Source organism: Pseudopipra pipra, chromosome 21, assembly GCF_036250125.1.
Source record: "Pseudopipra pipra isolate bDixPip1 chromosome 21, bDixPip1.hap1, whole genome shotgun sequence".
Classification (NCBI taxonomy): Eukaryota; Metazoa; Chordata; class Aves; order Passeriformes; family Pipridae; genus Pseudopipra; species Pseudopipra pipra.
Genome location: NC_087569.1, coordinates 6198494 through 6216143, shown reverse-complemented (window position 1 = coordinate 6216143; position 17650 = coordinate 6198494). Strand labels below are relative to the sequence as shown.

The 17650-nt window shown below is 49.6% G+C and overlaps 1 protein-coding gene across 1 annotated transcript in view; it reads right to left on the bottom strand.

Annotated features, from left to right (window-relative positions):
- The window catches only part of LRRC75A (leucine rich repeat containing 75A), a 70344-nt gene that overhangs the window by 24371 nt on the left and 28323 nt on the right, over positions 1-17650 (bottom strand). Inside the window, exon 3 of the mRNA XM_064677904.1 lies at positions 792-904. Coding sequence (XP_064533974.1) covers positions 792-904 — 113 coding nt within the window. The remainder of the gene's footprint in view (positions 1-791; positions 905-17650) is intronic.

The following is a 17650-nucleotide window of genomic DNA, read 5'->3' as shown; positions in this document are numbered from 1 at the left end:
GCACTTGGATAAAAATTCTGACTTTGCCAGATTGTGGCTTCTTTTCTATTTCTTGCCTCCTTATACAAAAATAGTAAATATATCATGCATAACATCACAGAAAACAAGGAGTTCTTTCTATTCCCTTCAGCCTTATCTACAGGTTTCTTGGCTCTGTGGATCCAGGATGCTTTGCTGAGGACCTGGATGAGGAGAGGATCGGAGTCATCTTCTCCCATTTTTAATAAAAAAATTCCTTTTGTGTAAACACACTGCAAGCCACAGTGTTCATGGTGCCTGTACTTTAATCACCACCTAACTAGGATGTCTTGGAGCAGTTTGTGTGCTGCTCTCCAATGCCCAGCACAGGATGTTTGGAGGATGGATGGTTCAGGTTTTCCTTCCCTGGGTGCTACTGTGCTGCTCTCTGGAAACCAGGATGCAACGGGGAAAGGAAAATGGAAAAGGAGGAAAACGCCTCTGGTTCAGCATGAAGCAACCTGATAACACAACCACAAATGGGGGAAACACTGGTGAGATTGGAGACAACAGAGGATTCTGGAGGTTGTGGCAAGCTGGGAGGTTTTGACATCCTGGCTCCCTCCAGGAGCATTTAAGGGCTTTGAGCACTTCCCAAATCGTGGTGGATTCCTTCCTCCCTTCCACCAGCACCCACATTTGCACAGCACAGCTAAAAGCAACATGAAAATCCCCCTTCCTGCTCTCCTGAGCCTGTGGTGGCCCTGAGGGCGCAAGGACCAGGCTGGGGACAGCGACCCACCGGGGTGACAGCGGTTTCCAAACCGACTCACCAGGACTGTGGCTTCCTCTTCATGATGCCCTGGCGTCTCCACTGCGAGTGGGGGCTCAGGTGGTACGTGAGCTGCCGGCAGAGCTTCTCCATGGCCCCCAGGGAGTCCCCTTCCTGCAGAGACAAGGGAAGGACACCAGGTGAGGGGTCTGCAGCGTTGCCGTCACACCCAAGGGATGCTCCGACCCCAGAGAGGCTCCAGGAGCTGGCACCATGCTGGAACCGTGCTCCAAACTCTGTAAGGGGGAAAAAAACCCCTCTGATTGATAAGAAGCTGCAAGGATGCACCGTTATCATCGGACACTACGCAATAGCTTTCAGCACTAAAATTTTACAGAGATGGATTAAATAAAGCAAACTACCCATCCATTACTGTCAAAACTGCTTCACAGAAGAGCAAACAGGGGCTTTGTGAGCTGATGGAGATCTTGGCAACAGAGCTCAGCAGAAACTCTCAAAACGTTTATATTTTAGGAAAAAAAAAAGGCTTGAAGGAAAACAGGGATTTTGTTGTCCTCTCAATTTCAAGTAAAACTTTCACCACAAAGGATACTGGCTTGGAAAACTTTAATTCTGGTTAAATTTTGGTTCCTAAACTTTGGAAATTTTGGTTCCAAAAAATAAAACAAAATACAACCCCCAGTATCTGGACTGTTCAATCATGTCTCATTTCAAGATCTTCACATACGTGCTGTGACATCCAATAACATAAACCACCCATCCTGCTCTGCCTTGCTTGCTCTCTGAAAGGTCACAGGCAGAGATTAACCCAACCTAAAGTTCAATAATGATAAAAAAGATCAAGATGTGACAATTGGCGGTGTCAGCCTGGTTTTATCAAACTGCTGCATCATGAAACATCTTAGAGAAGACACAGAAACTCAACCAGGAAACCCTACGATAAGCACTCGGTCTGGGGTCTTTGATCACAGAGATGGCTCAGGATTTTCTGTGTGCTGGGACAAGCCAGGCAGGGATGCTGAGGAAGATGCTGAGGAAGATGCTGCTGGACACCCAATTACTGCTGCCTTCACGTCCTCCCTGCCCAGGTGCCCTGGCAGAGCTGTGAGCTCGTGTTTCATGCAGCCTAATTTATGCAATGTATTCTCCCCCTCGCCTCCGAGTCAGCAGAGCGGGACCGGCCTTATAAAGACATCATAAATATTGAATTACCAAGGAGCAGTTGGGATTTTGACAAATCACCTCTGGGTGTACAGGAAAACAATTACATCAGGTTTTCTCAGGGTAAAAAAACCCCAACAAACAGGACAAAAGGGCGTCTCTACAGATGGCTGGAGCAGAAACACCAGTGCGGGACTTGTGGTTTTTAGTTTCTCTGTTCAATCCACTCTGTAAAAACGAAGTCTTGACATAAATTGGGGTAGTTTATTCCCAGACATATCCAAGTGCCTACACAGTGACTACCATTAATCCAAAGCTGATTTAATGCAGGGTGATACCTTCTCGGCTCCATCTGCACCAAAGGCACGCAGTGACAGGTGATTTCAGCAGCTCAGGTAGAAACTCCAGATCCACAGATACCAGCAGGGCACGGTGTATGGAAAACATTGTGTCAGCACGAGCTGGGAACAGCCTGAGCCAGGAGCCATTTCTCACCTGAGCTCCGCAAGAGTTTGACGGATGTACCTCCCGATTCCCGGGAAATATGGGTTTAAGAGCATATTTAAACCCATGCTTTTCAACACCTCATTTATCACCGCGCTTAAATTGAAACAAGGGTTTTAATCCCACAGATTTCAACGGGATGTCAGCCTGTGCTAAACCCCAGGCATGCCCACAGCTCCTCTCCCGCCAGCGACCCTGCGGCAAGAACCAGGTACTGCTCTGGGCCTGGGGGTGGGTGAACCCTGGGAGCCTCAGCCTGGCCAATTAACACAGGTAAAAAAAAAAAAAAAAAAGAAAGACAAGGGTTTATTTCATGTTTTCCACTGGAAGGTCTGGAAACACATTGCAGTCATTCCTTAATTAAAGCCTCAACACATTTCGGGAAGGCAGCAGCGCACGCCGCTCCCTCCCAGCGCTCTCTGCCAGCAACACCTTCCTCGCTGTGTAACCAGCATCCCCAAAGCGAGAGGAAAACACCACGAGTTTTGACACCTCCCTATTTTTTCTACCTTTGTGTAATATCCACAGCAAGCTGCCAGGTGCCATCAGGTTTCATTTTATCTGTTTTATTCTTTTTCAGCTGTTCTCTTGCAAAGCACCGCGGAAGCCCCTGAAATAGCAGCATCCACCCTGGGTGCTGTGCGGGGGTTCCCATCTCCCAGCCCTCCCTGCATCCTCTGAAAAAAACTCCTTGTTGAGAAGGAAACAATGTGCTAAAATGCTGTGGAGTAAGGACACAGTGCTGACATTCTGTGCTGCAAATTACGTCCAACATAACCCTGAAAGAGATAATGAAATTTGTCTCCAGTATTATCTCCCAACAACTGAACTGCCAGGGAAGTGAAATGATGCACAAGAGAATGTGGAAAAGAAGCTGAGAAAGTAAAAAACCCAAATTTTTGCTAGTACAAATGTGACAGGATCATCTTGCCTCTCCAATAAAAGGCTTTTCCCCTTCAGCTGCCAGACCTCTGCTGCAGTGGGTCCAGGTGGCTGGTGGAAGCTCAGACCTGAATTTCACATCAAACTGATTTCTGAGAACTTCATCCCAAAGAATTCCTCTCAACAGAACCCAGCAAATCGTCCAACAGCACTGACACAGCACACTGAGGGGGGTCCAAGGAAAGAGGCTGCAGCAGGGCAAAGTGTTTTAATCCTCTGTATCAGCAGCCACACCCAGCTCATCCTTCCATGGTCATCCCAAACAGACCACTCTTTCAGCCCTTTTTCTTACCAAGCTCAGCTCCCAAACCCTGCACATACTGGGCTACTTCTATTTTTGAGTTTTAAAATATGATTTAGAGAACATAGTTTCTACACACACCAACTCATGCATGGTCTGTAGCTAAGTGCTACAGTTAAACACTGGGATAAACAAACAGTCCATTTCAGAGCCCTCAAAAGACACATTACTTCTGCACATCTCATTCCCATCACTGCACTTCACCTGCCCATGGGTGAGACACAAACCCTTCTGCTTCAAGAACCCACATTTTTTAGGTACTTTCCAGAACCTCTGCAATTCCAGGAGTCTCCAGAGCAGCCCCAGGGGTGATCCCTGGCACACGAGGGCTGCCCTGGGCTGCACAGAACTTGTGTGCAGGAGAAGGGAGTTTTGCTGGTGCAGTGCCAAAGGCTCCTCTTACGGTCTAAACAAAAGCTTGTTCACTGTTTATGATCCAAGTCTATCAGGAAACAATTGAAGCTGACGCACACCCTCGTGGGACTGAGCCCAAGAGACTGTTTGAAAACTGAGTCAGCTTAAAAATCAGCCCAGCTTGCCTGTGTTGGCAAAGTTTTAACCTCGCTGTCTGTACCATCAGCATCCTCAGGCATGATGGAAGAGAAGCCCCAGACCCCACCGGGCAGGCAGATCCTGCTGCCATCCTGCCTTGCTGCTTCCAGTGATTTAACTGCTTCCCACAAAATGAAAAGCACCAGCCAAAAGGTCTTTTTGCCCCACCTGCTCCAGTCTGGATCACATCACTCATGCAAGGTCAGTATAAAGCTGGGGTTTTGTGGTCAGAGGGTGCATGAGTGGCCGGGCAGACTTCCCTCAACCCGCAGAGACCGAAACCCACAGCGCTGGCTTTTGGCAAACACCGCGTGCCCTTTCCACAGAAAGGGCAATAATAAAGCACAGGGAGCACATTGTCACACCACCAGACCCAAACTGCAGCAGTAATCATTCCTGAAATAACACACAGGGATGAATCTCTAGCAAAGGCATCACCAGTGACACCACATAAGATCTGGCCCTTCTAAACATCAGGCATTTGTGGGTACATGTGTGGGAAAGTGCATTTGGTACTCTGGTTTCCAAACTCTGGGAGGAAAACTGCACAACATCTCAGGGTTGGGGAGATAGGACAGACCACACAGAGAGCTCAGCTTTCCCAGCTGACAGTGCTGCCAGGAAAAAGCCTGTTTCATAGAGCTGGGATATGGCCTTTCCCTTAGCACTGCACTCACAAGCCAGCAGATAAATGCTGGTAAGAGGCTGGTGACGAGCTCAACTGAGCTCCCCAGAGATCCATCAGCCACACATCTGGAAATATCCGTGAGTTCCCAAAAACTCTCAGTGCCATGGTGTTGCACACACATGTACAGATCCTGCATGGACAGAATCCCGTGTCACACAGCAGAACTGCTGTGAGCAGCACCCAAATGGGGGCCAAAGCCTCACTGCAAGAAGCAGGAATGTTTTATGGCACTTGCTTTCCCTTCCATGCATCTTGGCTGCCCAGCTGGAAAGCTCTGAGGAGAAGATGTGAGCACATCACACAGCACCTGGCTCTCGGCAAGGCTCAGGGAGCCCACGAAGCACAAGCCCAGCTGGTGCAAGACTCAGCTCAGGGAAGCAGTTTTTGGGCAATATCTTGGTTTCTATTCAACTGTGTCCCCCCCAAGGTGGCAGAGACCCAGCACAGCTCCCAGCCATCAGGCACGAGGCAAAGCCTGGGTCAGAGGAGGGATGTGGGGAAAATTGAGAGCAGAGGCTCTTCCCTGCAAAGGGCCCCTTTCCCCATCGTTCTCCTCTGCCTTTGCCTGCCCTGGAGAAGCAAAGGGCTGCTCACTGCTGGGAAGAGCCCAGAGATTCATGAGATTTTAATCCCTTAACAGATTTCAGCTGGGACAGGGATTCATGGCACATGCCCCATCTGCAATCCACAACCAGCCCCGTGCCAGCGGGATCCCGTTCAACTGGAAAACAAGGGGGAGCAGCAGGAGCTGAGCCCTGGCTGTCCCCACAGGGGAGGGGGTGCCCCAGGCACGTGCTGGGCACCACCAGGGTCCTGCTGCTGGCTCCAGCCCTGGAAGGGGACCTCTGGATGAAGGGCTGGAGCTCTGGATGAAGAAACAGGATTCAGTCAAACTCCAGGGATAAGCGAGAGCAGGTGGAGGCCAAGAGCCAGGATCACCACATTCTGTCCTGCCAAACCTGCCCTGGGTTCTGCAGGGGGACCAGTTTTATCCTCACTGATGGTGTAAAATGTGGTGTAGAGGGGAAACCATTCAGCCTCCACCCGCACCCCACAACAGATCCCGTGGGTGAGGCATCACCCGGCATCTGCACACCACCTTTAACCACTAATGAGCCATCCCTGGAAACGTTCCTCACTGCCAGAGAGGGAGGGGCTAATTGGAAGCAGAGGGATTACACCATGGGAAAGCAAACACGGGATGAACAGGACCATGGTTCCACTGGGAAAAACAACCCTGGCATCGCTGCCTGCCCTCCTTGCATCACCACGCGGCAACAACTCCTGGGCGATGCAAGACGTAAGGTTTGGGTTCACAAACTGCTCCAGAAGAAGCAGCCAAAGAACTCGGAGGAGGACACAAAGCACAGGAAAGCCTCATGATAAAGATGTTATTACAAATTAATTTGTTTTCATTAAGAAATTAATCACCCGCTCCTCCTCCAGCAGCAGAATCCCTGGTGATGTGCAGAGCTCTGGGGGGGCTGCACTGGGGCCAAACATCCTGTAAAATAGGCCAACGTTAATGATTAAAGAGCCCTGGTGAAGAATTCCTGCTGCAGCACAGCAGGGGATTGACCCAAATTAGAACAATTAGCCATTGTCTGCAGGCGGAGGAAGCGACAGGTTTTTTTTTGTGTCATTACACAGTCCCACATTTCTGTCACTCACAATCAATCCCGAGGAAATTAAAAAAAAAAAAATGGTGCTGTCCTGCAAATCTTAACACACAAGAACTTCCATACTGGCCCTCCCAAATCGTGATTTTGACTTGATTAAAAAATATTTTTTTTCCTTTCTTGATTTCTTTTTAAAAACTTTTCAAACTTGCAGCATCACTTCCTGGATGCTGCAGGATTTGCAGTTGCTGCTCTGCTGCACAAAAAGCTCTGTCCAGGCACAAACCACTGCAGTCACAAGCCAAGGAAACTGCACTCATCCTGGGAGCACCATTCCTGCATATGAAATATTTGATGTGGAGACCCGTTCCATTTGCTTTCCATACAGTTCAGTAGAGGGTAAACCTTAAAACATGACCTATTTCACACAAAAAATACAGAGTGTGATAGATTTCGTTCCAAATCCTCCTCCTTGGTTTTTTTTTTTTGTCTTGGGTGATTAGCTAGGACAATGGGATAATAGTTCAGACTATTAAGCAAAAAAACCCAAACAGCTGAGAGATAAAAAACCCCTATGTTCACAATGATAAATGGAGTTATTACACAGTTAAACAAAGGTAGGAAATAGTGAGAGATGCTCTGGGAAACCCTAGGACAGATCATCCTCAATGGCTTTAATGTGTATCAAATCAGTTATTAAAAAATCAGCAAGAAGCAAAAGAGAGCAAATCCCCAGTAACCCGTGCTGGTGTGGGGATAGAGCCTGGAAAGGATGACAAGGAAATGAAGAGGAAATGTTGCCTCACCGCTGTGAAATGGCCCCACGTGCGAAGGTTTCACACGCTGTGAGGTCCCTGACACATCCTAAAGCTGATGGGACACAGGGACCTCCAAACACCTGCTGGGAAGGCAGGAGGAGAAGGCACAGGGACACATCTCAGGGAATCAGCGAGAGCCGCGCCCGCCACCCACCAGCGCAGAGCGGGTGAACCCCCCCATAACCCAGGTCAACACGGTGGCTGGGAGAAAGCTCTGCCCACCCAAAACCTGCAGCTGCTCCTGTGGCCCCAAAATGTCTTTCCCTGGCTGCTGGCACCAGAACTGCATCCTGCTCCCCGGCCCGGCCCCGGCGCTGCACAGAACCCGAATTTACGCCGCCTTCCTTTTTGATGTAGTCACGCGGAGCTGAAGTCATCTAATGGCTTGCTGGTTTTCTTTTTTTCTTCCCTTTCTTCTTTTTTTTTTTTCCCTTTCAAAGCCTGGGGCTAAACTGCAGCCTATTGTTGCCTGCAGACATCTGCGCTGCAGCCCCAGCGCCCACCCCCAGACGTGCCTTCAGAACTGACCTCCTCCTGTGAGACCAGGAGCTGAGGAGGTAGGAAAGGCCTTAAATCCACCATTCCCATCTCACTGAAGACCAAAACATGGCAGTACCCTACAACCCCATCCAGGTGAGCAGGGGAGGATCCACAGCAGCAACAAATCCCTCTTGCTGCGTGGCTGAATTCCTCAGGCAAGGCATGAGAAACCCCCCTTGTCCTGTAGGGAAGAGCTCTCCAGGGAAGTGTCCTTAAAATATCACCATAAAGGCACTGCAATTCCCTCTCCATCATTACAGGCTCCTCTGGGAAGAGAATCCAGAGTGTGGAGAATGAGTGATGAGGTGGATGATGCCCAAAGGCAAGCAGATATTGGCACAGTGGAGGGAAATGACATATCTTGTCCACATGGAGGAAAACTAGATCCAAGTGAAGTGACAATATTGGCCTTAGATGGGCCAGTCTGACCACCCAACAACACCGTGCAGAACTTCTTTTGAAAATAAATCACGTCTGTTTTAATTCAAGTTAGAGGAGGGACGGAACAAATTTAATAAAGGCCATTTTAATAACAATGAGGTTGTTCCCAGAAGGCTTCACTGCAACTGAGCTAATTCCACTTGATTTTTCCTGAGTTTCTCCAGGTACTCAGCCATGAGGCCAAACACCACCCCTGCCTCCCCCTGCTCAAGGTTAGGGCCAAGCACTCACTGGCAGCAGAGACACCCTGATGGCTTTTGTAAGGGAAGGATGTGCCCCAGAATTAATTCACATCATGAAATGGCCAAAAAAAGAGCAGCTGGTCTCAGAAGAGAATGAAGGTCTCTTATAGGAGAAGGGCCATTTGGCTGCTTACAGGAAAAATGCATTTTTTTGGCATAGGAAATTCAGCTCTGGGCTCGGTGACCCCTGTCTCAGCACGGCTCCAGCACTGAGCTCATGGCAGCTCAGGTCCTGCCATAAGCAGCACTCCCCATCTGCTTTGATGAAAGGCCAAAGCGTGAGGCCTTGGACTCAGTGTTGACACACCAAAATGAAAAGCAATGTACAGTGGGGCTTATCGAGAGAGCCAGAAGTATGAGATGAATGGGATCTGCAGCAACTCAGGAAGTTATTCAAAAGGATTCTGGAGTAATATTACACTTGGACTTCAGAGAAGCAATTAAAGAAGGCAATAAAATTCGAGGTGATAGATGGCCCTGGGGGGGGACATGTAAGATAAAGGGAAATTGCAAAAAAGAATATAAAAATCTTCTGTGAGAGCTACTGGAGGGTTCCCAGCTTAGCTTCCACAGCAGAGGAGGAATGAGCAGCAGTCAGAATAGCGTGGGGAATGGCAGGGATCTGCACCCACCAGCTGCACTGCCCCATGCTGTGATGCCCAATGCCTGCCCGAGATGTGCACAGCAAAGCTGTGCCTGTGGAGGAGGCCTTTGAGCAGCATCACTCCAACACGTGTTCCTGACATACACAGTAAGGTCCTCAGCCAAATAAATTGGGCCCACTTGAGTGCTATAAACAAAGTCACCAATGGGGAGGCCATTTAGGTGCCAGTGTCCGTTCCTGGAAAGGTCACTGGACCATCCTTTTAATGACAGATGCATCTGTACCCTCCTGACAGACACAGGGAGCTGCCATAAAACAAAGAGAGCAGCTAAAAATCCAGAAGAGCCATTCATTACCCTGGAAATATCTCAGCAAACAACCAACTGGCAAGATAATCATTACAGCTGGTGCAGAACAGCAAAGAGAAAAACACCCAAGGTGCTGCTGACTGGGCTGAGAACAGGAAGGGCCGTCAGAGGTGTCAACCTCCAACGCCTGCTGAAGTCAGTGTGGTCAGTGGGTGATGGCACTCACCCTCCTCCTCCACACACAGACAGGGAGGATTGATTTCAGAGCCTTGGGGATGCAGAACCCATGGGCAGCTCCTGCCCAGGGGGTGCAGAGCTCCCCACCACTCTCTGGCTGGCCAAGAGCAGTTTGCAGGTGAAGCTCCATCGTGTTTTGGCAAACAGCATCATCCCTTGCCTGATGTCTCTACTTACCTGTCCAGCCTCAGCCTGCAGAAAGTGCTCTGCCTCCTGAGGGGCTCCTCTATTTACTTCTCAGCCTCTCAGCCCCTGCTCAGGGATGGAGTGATGGGGGCACAGAGCTTACCATGGAGTCTGTGAGTCTCCCACCATCCTGCCCTGAGCAAACCTGGCTCTTCAGCCAGACCCTGCCTTGGCCTCTCTCTGCAGGAGCTGGTATTTCTGAGGGAACATCCCATTTGGAACCACAGGTCACAGCCCAGCACCTGCCTTTGCTGCTAAATGCAGGAACCTCTCACTGTCCTCTGCACCCACCTCCCCCCAGGGCTAAACCAGACGTGGATTCTTTGGTTATTTATGTCCCAGATGTAGGACACCACGCAGAGACTTTCCCAGCCCAACAAGTCTCCTGCAGAGCCTGTGTCTCAGCTGCACCGCGCCAGATCCCACGGGAAGCCACCCCCAGTCCAGGCTGTTATTGCTGCTGGAGGAGACCAGGACCATCCCTGGGATACTGCTGCAAATATTTATGTCATTCCCTGGAGGCTCTCAGCCCCTCACCACAGCCCTGGGAGCCTCATGATGTGCATGAGAGCCTGGGGAGGGGCAGCAGCGACCCCCTCACATCAGTCCCTGTTGTTCCCTGCAAATGTGAATCCCAGGGCAAGGGCATAACCCTCAGAGCAATGCTCATCTCCAGCTCATTAACCACTGTGGGGCCCTCGTAGGCACAAGAGAACTGGGAATTTTCCTTTTTTTTTTTTTTTAAGGAAAAAGATAAGATCACAGTAAGGAAGCAGCAGTCGACAGCATCCAAGCTCTCCCAGCAACAGCTCAGGGAAGGAGTGGGGTCACTTCATCACGTGCTCCAAGCAGATGTGAAACTATGGATGCAGACACAAGAGCTGTACTGGGGATTTCCTGGAAGGATGGATGGCAAGGAGAAAAAGGAAAGTGACAGAGAAACTGGGAGGATTAGTAAATTACCCTATGATTGCAAAACTCTTTGAAGATGGAAAGGGTGGGATAAAGCTCTTACCCAAATCCTCAAATACTCCAAACTGTGAGATAATCACTTGCTGGACTTCGACCAGAAATCACAGTCCCTGCCATCTAGGAAGAGCAATCACTGAAAATCCTCCTGGCACCTTCCCTATCTACAAGAACTCATCTCTCTGCTTCTCTTTATTACTTTTTTTCCTACTAGAGATGGGGCAGGTGCATCCCCACTGGAAGGATCAATCACATGGTGATTCTCAGGGAAAGGAGGGCACATTTTACACATGGGGTGAACCAGACAGAGGGGTCTGTGCCCTACCCCAAACCTGCAATGCTGCTCACTGAGACAGCTCCTCTATTTGGCTGGGTGAAAGCATCTCTGAGCCAAACTGAGGGGATGCACAGCTGCCCCTGCAAGGTGACTCTGTGCTGGGAGCTGCCAAGGCAAGAGCTTGGAGATCAGCAGCAAAGGGACAAACTTCTCCTTGCTCCAAGAAATAGCCTGAAGCATATGTCAGGACAGCTGTGATGCTGCAGACAGGCTAAATGCCAGTAACTCTTCAAATTCCGGGATTTGTGCTGGAAATGAGAGAGCTCTGGTGAGTTCAGTGTTGTGCACAACCTTTCCCAAATCCAGGCATCGCTTTTCCTTACTGCGAAATGCTGGAAGGGCTCTTTCCCTTTCTCATACAGGGCTTGAGGAACCAGAAGGAAAGGGCACAGAGAGCTGTTTGGCAGTACCAGTGGCTTATCCTCAGTGCTTTCAGCTCACCCTGCAGCACCACGGGTACTCAGCACCTCCGGTGCAAAGCCTGGCCATGGTGCACAGAATCTGAAATTTGGGGCACATGCAAAACAATGGATTTTTCTTCAAGCCCACAGCATGGGGCAAAGGCAGGATTTGGGGCAGAGACCCTGGGCACATCACCATCTCCATCTGTTCCCCCAGATGCTGCAGGACAGCAGCACACTCGCTGTGGTGCAGCAGGGCTAATCAAAACATGCCCCAGCACCTCCAGTGGTCAGGGCTGAAAAATGGGTGTACCAGCTGACTGCAGCCCCAAAACTGCTGCGATTGGATCCTAATATCTGTTAGAGCTTCTTTCAGCCACCTTGGCAAATGGTGAGTAGGCCTCTTCTGCCTTAACCGAGTCAGATGTGGCCACACACCACATCAATTCCTCAGCCACCAGCAGTGGTCTATCAACGGAGAGGAAACTGCTCATTAAACCCCTCAGACTCATTTCTGCAAATCCACATTGCCAGCAGACCATTTGCTCACTTAGTAGTGACACACCTGTGAGTTAGGCTAGAAACAGATACTAAAATACCCATCCAAGTGGCAGCTCTGCCCTCCAGCCATCCCACAGGACAGGTCCCCACCACGCACTCCTCAGCACTCCAGGTAAATAAATAACACTCCTGCCAGGAGGCAGGGAATCAATATGCTTCCTTCCTTTGTGGTAAATTATGTTCTGATTAAAAGCTAAATGAGCTGAACTCAAACGTCGATTGCCATCAGAAAACATCAATAAAATATGTTGTTACTGTTTAATGAGGTACCTGCTGCTTCATCCGTCCTTTCCCCTGGGGACACTTGGAGAGGCTGTGGGTGAAAGGGTCCTTAGGAAAGATCCAAAGCTAAACTAGGCAACTACAGCCTCACCCACAGACTCTTCTTTACCCCCATGGTAAGCCCAAGATAGCCATGAAATATCTTTTCCTGCTACTGGCTCGTTTTAATCTCCTGCTCCAGCTCCGACCCGCGCGATGATGCTCGTCACTGGCAACCGGTGTCACCAAGACGCTCTCAACTGCTTGGCAGAAAAAGGGAAGCTGAGCACGCAGCTCTCCACACATCACTTGCTGCATGATGTGGCACCTGACATTTTGGAGGCGCTGCAAAATCCACCTCCGAGCCGATAAAATGCACCCTGCGGCATTTCGGAGGGTTTGCAGATGGTTACGCCGTGGTTAGGAAAGGTTGTCCTATTATTGTGGGAACTGAGCAAAGGGCCTGGCAATTCTGCCAGCTGGCACTGGGATTTTGGGTTTAAGCAACACGAAAAGAGAGAAAAAGATAGAAGTTTGATAAAAGTCACCTTGGCCACGCTGGAGTGGTTAATGATAAAAGTCACCTTGGCCACGCTTGGAGTGGTTAATGGCTGGGTTTGATGATCTGAAGGGTCTTTTCCAACATAAATGGTTTTATGATCAGACTGTGATTAACTGTTCAATATCCCCACATGCAAAGTGAGCACCGGGGAGCACATTTATCAGGCTGGGAGGGATAAGGACAGCAGGGGCTTCCTTGCACCCCACGGGGTTTGGCTAAGGAGGCTGAGGCAGGGCTCATCCCTTCTCCACCCACAATCCATTAAGTTGCCAGCAGTGGCACCATCAAAGCCCATCTAGACCTCACCATTATTCCCTTTTAGCCTTAATACTTTAAAAACCTGCAAAGTGCAATTTTCCCCTGTTTCCAACCGAGGCACTCTGCTCAGCTTTGGCTCACACACAAGGGTTTTAGGGAACATTTCTGTTTTTCAAAGGGAAGATGAGCAGAGAGCATGGCACATTAAGTTAGCAAAGAACCAGAGCTGTCATTAGTGGGGCCCGAGCTTTGCAGCCTCTTTCATACTTCAGGACATTTTAATGTATTGCAGATGTCTTAAATATCCATAAAGAGTGATCTTCACACTTGGAGCAAGACCAGCCAAAAAAAACCCAGAAAGAGCCACTCACACAGAATAGACTTAGCTGAATCCCCATCATCCCCTTTGCTTTTATATCAGATATTTGGGGGTTTAGAGGGATTTTCTTCATAAATCAGCCTCCTTCTATGATGTTTCTTAAAGCAAAGAATAAGTAATACTTAGTGCTCTCATAGCACTTTGCATCTGGAATCTGAGAGCTTTGCAAGATGTGTGAGATTTTCCTTGCACGTCTCACAGCAAAAGGGAAAGGTAAGAAACTCTCTGAGGATGACAAGCTCTCCTGACACCCTGTGCCAGAGTGTCCCTCAACAAGTCATCGCTCCATACCCACAATGTCAGCTCATACTGCTGTAAAAACAAGTTTGATGTCAGAAGCTTGGAATGATAATTTGAATTCAAGATCAAATAACAGCACACATGATGGAGGAGCTGGATTATGTGCTTGGTTTGGGGATAAAGGCACCGAGCTGGTGGTCATGGTGCCCTGATTACATTCACCCTGTATAAACTGAGTTGATTAATACAGTTCTAGCCACATGTTACAGCACTCAGGATAAATCAGAGGAAAAATGCTCATTTTAGCTTCAGTGCAGCTCCATCAGAAATAATATATTTTAAAAACTCTGGGCATGAAAGCCCCAACATCATTTGTAAGTTAAGTCTTTACACCACAGGGCTGAAGAAGGGATAGAAATAGACTATTTCACCCAGATCACAATAACCATTTTCTCTTTCCATATTTTCTTCTTTTCATGGGTGACAATTCATGTAATCAAACCCATTTTGCAAACCTGATCAATTTGGAGCTCATGCAGGAAAAGGCAGCTGAGCCAGGGATGTGGCTAAGCATATATTGCTCAAATGACACAAAAGTGAACAGGAATATAGATCTTCAATCTGTCCAGAGCTACACAGGCAAAATCCATTTTGCTTCCAGTCACTTCTCCAGCTACACCAACTGCTTAGAAGAGGTTTTAAATACCCTCCCCCAACCCATTGCTGTCACCATACATCTTGAAACACTACGAATTTTGGTGGGGAAGCTGTGCACCATGTTCCCTGCTGTGCACAGCTTCCACTCTGAGGTGTTTGCCCACATCTAACACCCTGTGTGTGAACGGGATCACGTCTTTCAACTGTTGCCCTGGAGGAGCTGCTGCCCAAGAGGTGCAGGCACCAATAGGAGAATGGACAGGCAAAGCTGGACTTTGGTGGGGCTTTCCTAAACTGCTCTGCCAGCCCTTCCCTGGCCACTGACCTGCAGAAAAGCCTTCCTTCAGAGAAAGCAGCAGGATGGGGGACAGCAAAGCCAAAAATCTCACTGTGTATTTACTCTGGGCAGCCTTCAGGGCTTGGAGGAGCTTCCACAGTACATCCCCAGGCCAGCAAGAACTGGTGCAATCCAACAGCCCAAGGTCACAAGGCCAAAAAGGCTTGTGAAGCCCAAGGCTTCACTTTCTCCTCCCCCCCAGCCCCACTCAGTGCTTATCCCAAATTCAGCAAGTCCCCAAACTGGAGGAAAGCCTGACTCCCTCCCTATCCCAGCCATCCATGCATGTGGCTTTGGTGTGTGGAAAAAGAAACCAGTTTAATTTTCCAACAGTTTACAGCCAGATATTCCTGCTGGCAAGAAGACCTGTGAATTTTTTACGGGGGCCCTTTGCTCCTTACGCGATTGTGTTTTCAGCTCCTTCCCAATGGAAACCGGAGCAGCCACAGGAAAGATGCAGGGCATTGTGGCTGCTCTGCCCCACACCACGTGGCTTTGCTGAAGCATTTTGTCCCCTTTGCCTGACCGTGGGGACAGGCAGACCTTGCCCTGGGGGCTGCACCAGCAGCACCAACTGCCTCCTCACCCCAGCAAGGGTTTTGGAAAGCGGCGTTTGCAGAGAGAGCTGAGCTGCTCTCCAAGGAACACGCCTGGCACCTTTCCATGGGGCTGGCATTGGAGAGAGGCAGGAAGATAAAAGACTGCCCCAAGGTCATGGCCATGGGGAAGAAAACACTTGTTCAAATGTCTTTGACCCAATGCAAACACCCCATTGAACCAACATTGGAAAATTCGCTGCGGAGTGTGAGAGTTTCCTGAAGAGCAAAACTGCCTCTTCCGAGGTGTGAGGAACCCCAAAGGTTGACAACAGCTGAATGAGGTGACAAATACCAAGAGCAGCATCTATGGCCACCACTCAACACCATGTTGAAATGCAACAGCAGCATTTATTCCATCCAAAAGCTCCCCTGTCAAGAGAGCAACCCTGGGCAGTTGCTCCCACACGGCTCCATCAGCGTCTCCGGAGACGCTGCGTGGCCGTGCTGCAGGCACATCCCAGCCCCTCCAGGAAGGGGTACTCAAGGCACCTGGGCTTGGTTGAACTGCATTATACGTCAGTAAGTAGGGATGGGACCAAATCCAAACCCTGACTTCCAAATGATCTGGAAAAGAGCTTTCAAGCGCCTCGGGCAAGGCTGGGATCTCAGCAGGGTCTGGGAGACTCAATCCAGCCTGTGACGTCCATACAAAATCTCACCCAAATGATTTCCATACTCAGGGCTCATTCACAGCAATCCAGGCTCCTCCAGCACAAGTTAAGTTTTCTGCCTTGCTGCAGGTTTGAATTTACTGGCTGGAATAAGCATCCACTGAACTGTGCTGAGCCACAGCCACGTTAGAGAGCCCAGGCCAACTTTTTCTGGCCATACAGACCAGGACATGTTTACCCAGAGCTTTATTTTAGCTCAGAGGAGAGACCAAGGGGTCACCTTTAAGCTAAGGGTGGTATAAATAGAGGCTGAGTAAAAAAGCAATGTACAGAAAGTCAGGGAAGTGCTCAATGCTCTCTCCAGGAGGGAGGAGGAAAGCAAGACCCCAAAGCCCTGACCAGAGAGATATTTAATAAAGCAGATTAATAGGGACCAGGGTCCAGATCAGCCCCATCTCTCCCACCTCTCCCACCTCCATATGGATGTGGGCAAGGTCACAGCTGCCTCAACCTACATATTTACGTATATTTGTGCCACAGGATGCAGAGACATTCCTTTGGCAGGCAAAGCAAAAGCCCAAACTTCTGCAACACTCCTGGCCCTGAGCTCTCTCCTGCTCTCGTACGTCCCTGCCAAGTCTCTGTCAAAGAAACTGCAGGGAGGGAAAGAGGTCTGGGAGATGGAAAATAACCCAGGTGACTGAGGCTTGCAGGTTTCTGGGGACTTAAAGAAAATCAGTGTCTCAGAAAACCACCAGGAAACACTGGGATGAAATGACTTTTCACCCAGCACCCCGAGCTGCCGAAAAGAAGAGGGTAAAGTTAAAGCACAGCCGGTGGCACCCAAACCTGAGCAAGGTGAAGTCATGGACCAGGAGCTGAGGCACAGTCCTGCTATTGCTGCACTTGCTGTCTGTCCCCTGCACAACCCCTGCTTTCCTCTCCAAGGCAACACCCATCCATCTCCTGGGGATGCCCTGGGACTCAGCAAATGTCTGTGAGCCCCTGGGGCTCCCTGGTGGAGCTCCTCACTGCACCACAGAAGACAGTACGTTCTTTGCTGCATTAATACAGCTGTCACCACTCTCATGTGAGCACTTGCCACCTGCCAGCATTTGCCACCACAGCCTCGTAAGGGACTGCTGGCCCAGAGAAGCTGTTCCTTGCTCCAGCACCAAAGCAAGTGCGTGGTGTGCTGCAAAGCCCGACCTCCAAACCTGACAGAGCTCAAGAAGCATTTGAATGATACTCAGGCACACAGTGTGACTCTTGGGAATGGTCCTGTGCAGGGCTAAAGGCTGGGCTAAGGTTTGGATTTGATGATCCTTGCAGGTCCCTTCCAACTCAGCATAATCTGTGATGCTGCCCAAAAGAGGGGAGAGGACGAGTGTGTTCAGTGCTGCACGGGCTGGATTTATTTGGGTTTTCATTGCATGTTTTACCACTGCAGAATCACAGAATAGTTCAGGCTGCAAGGGACCACAGTGGCTCATCTGGTCCCACCTCCAGAGCACCTGGCACAGGACTGTGTCCAGACAGTTCTGGAATATCCCCAGTGAGGGAGACTCCACACCCTCTCTGGGC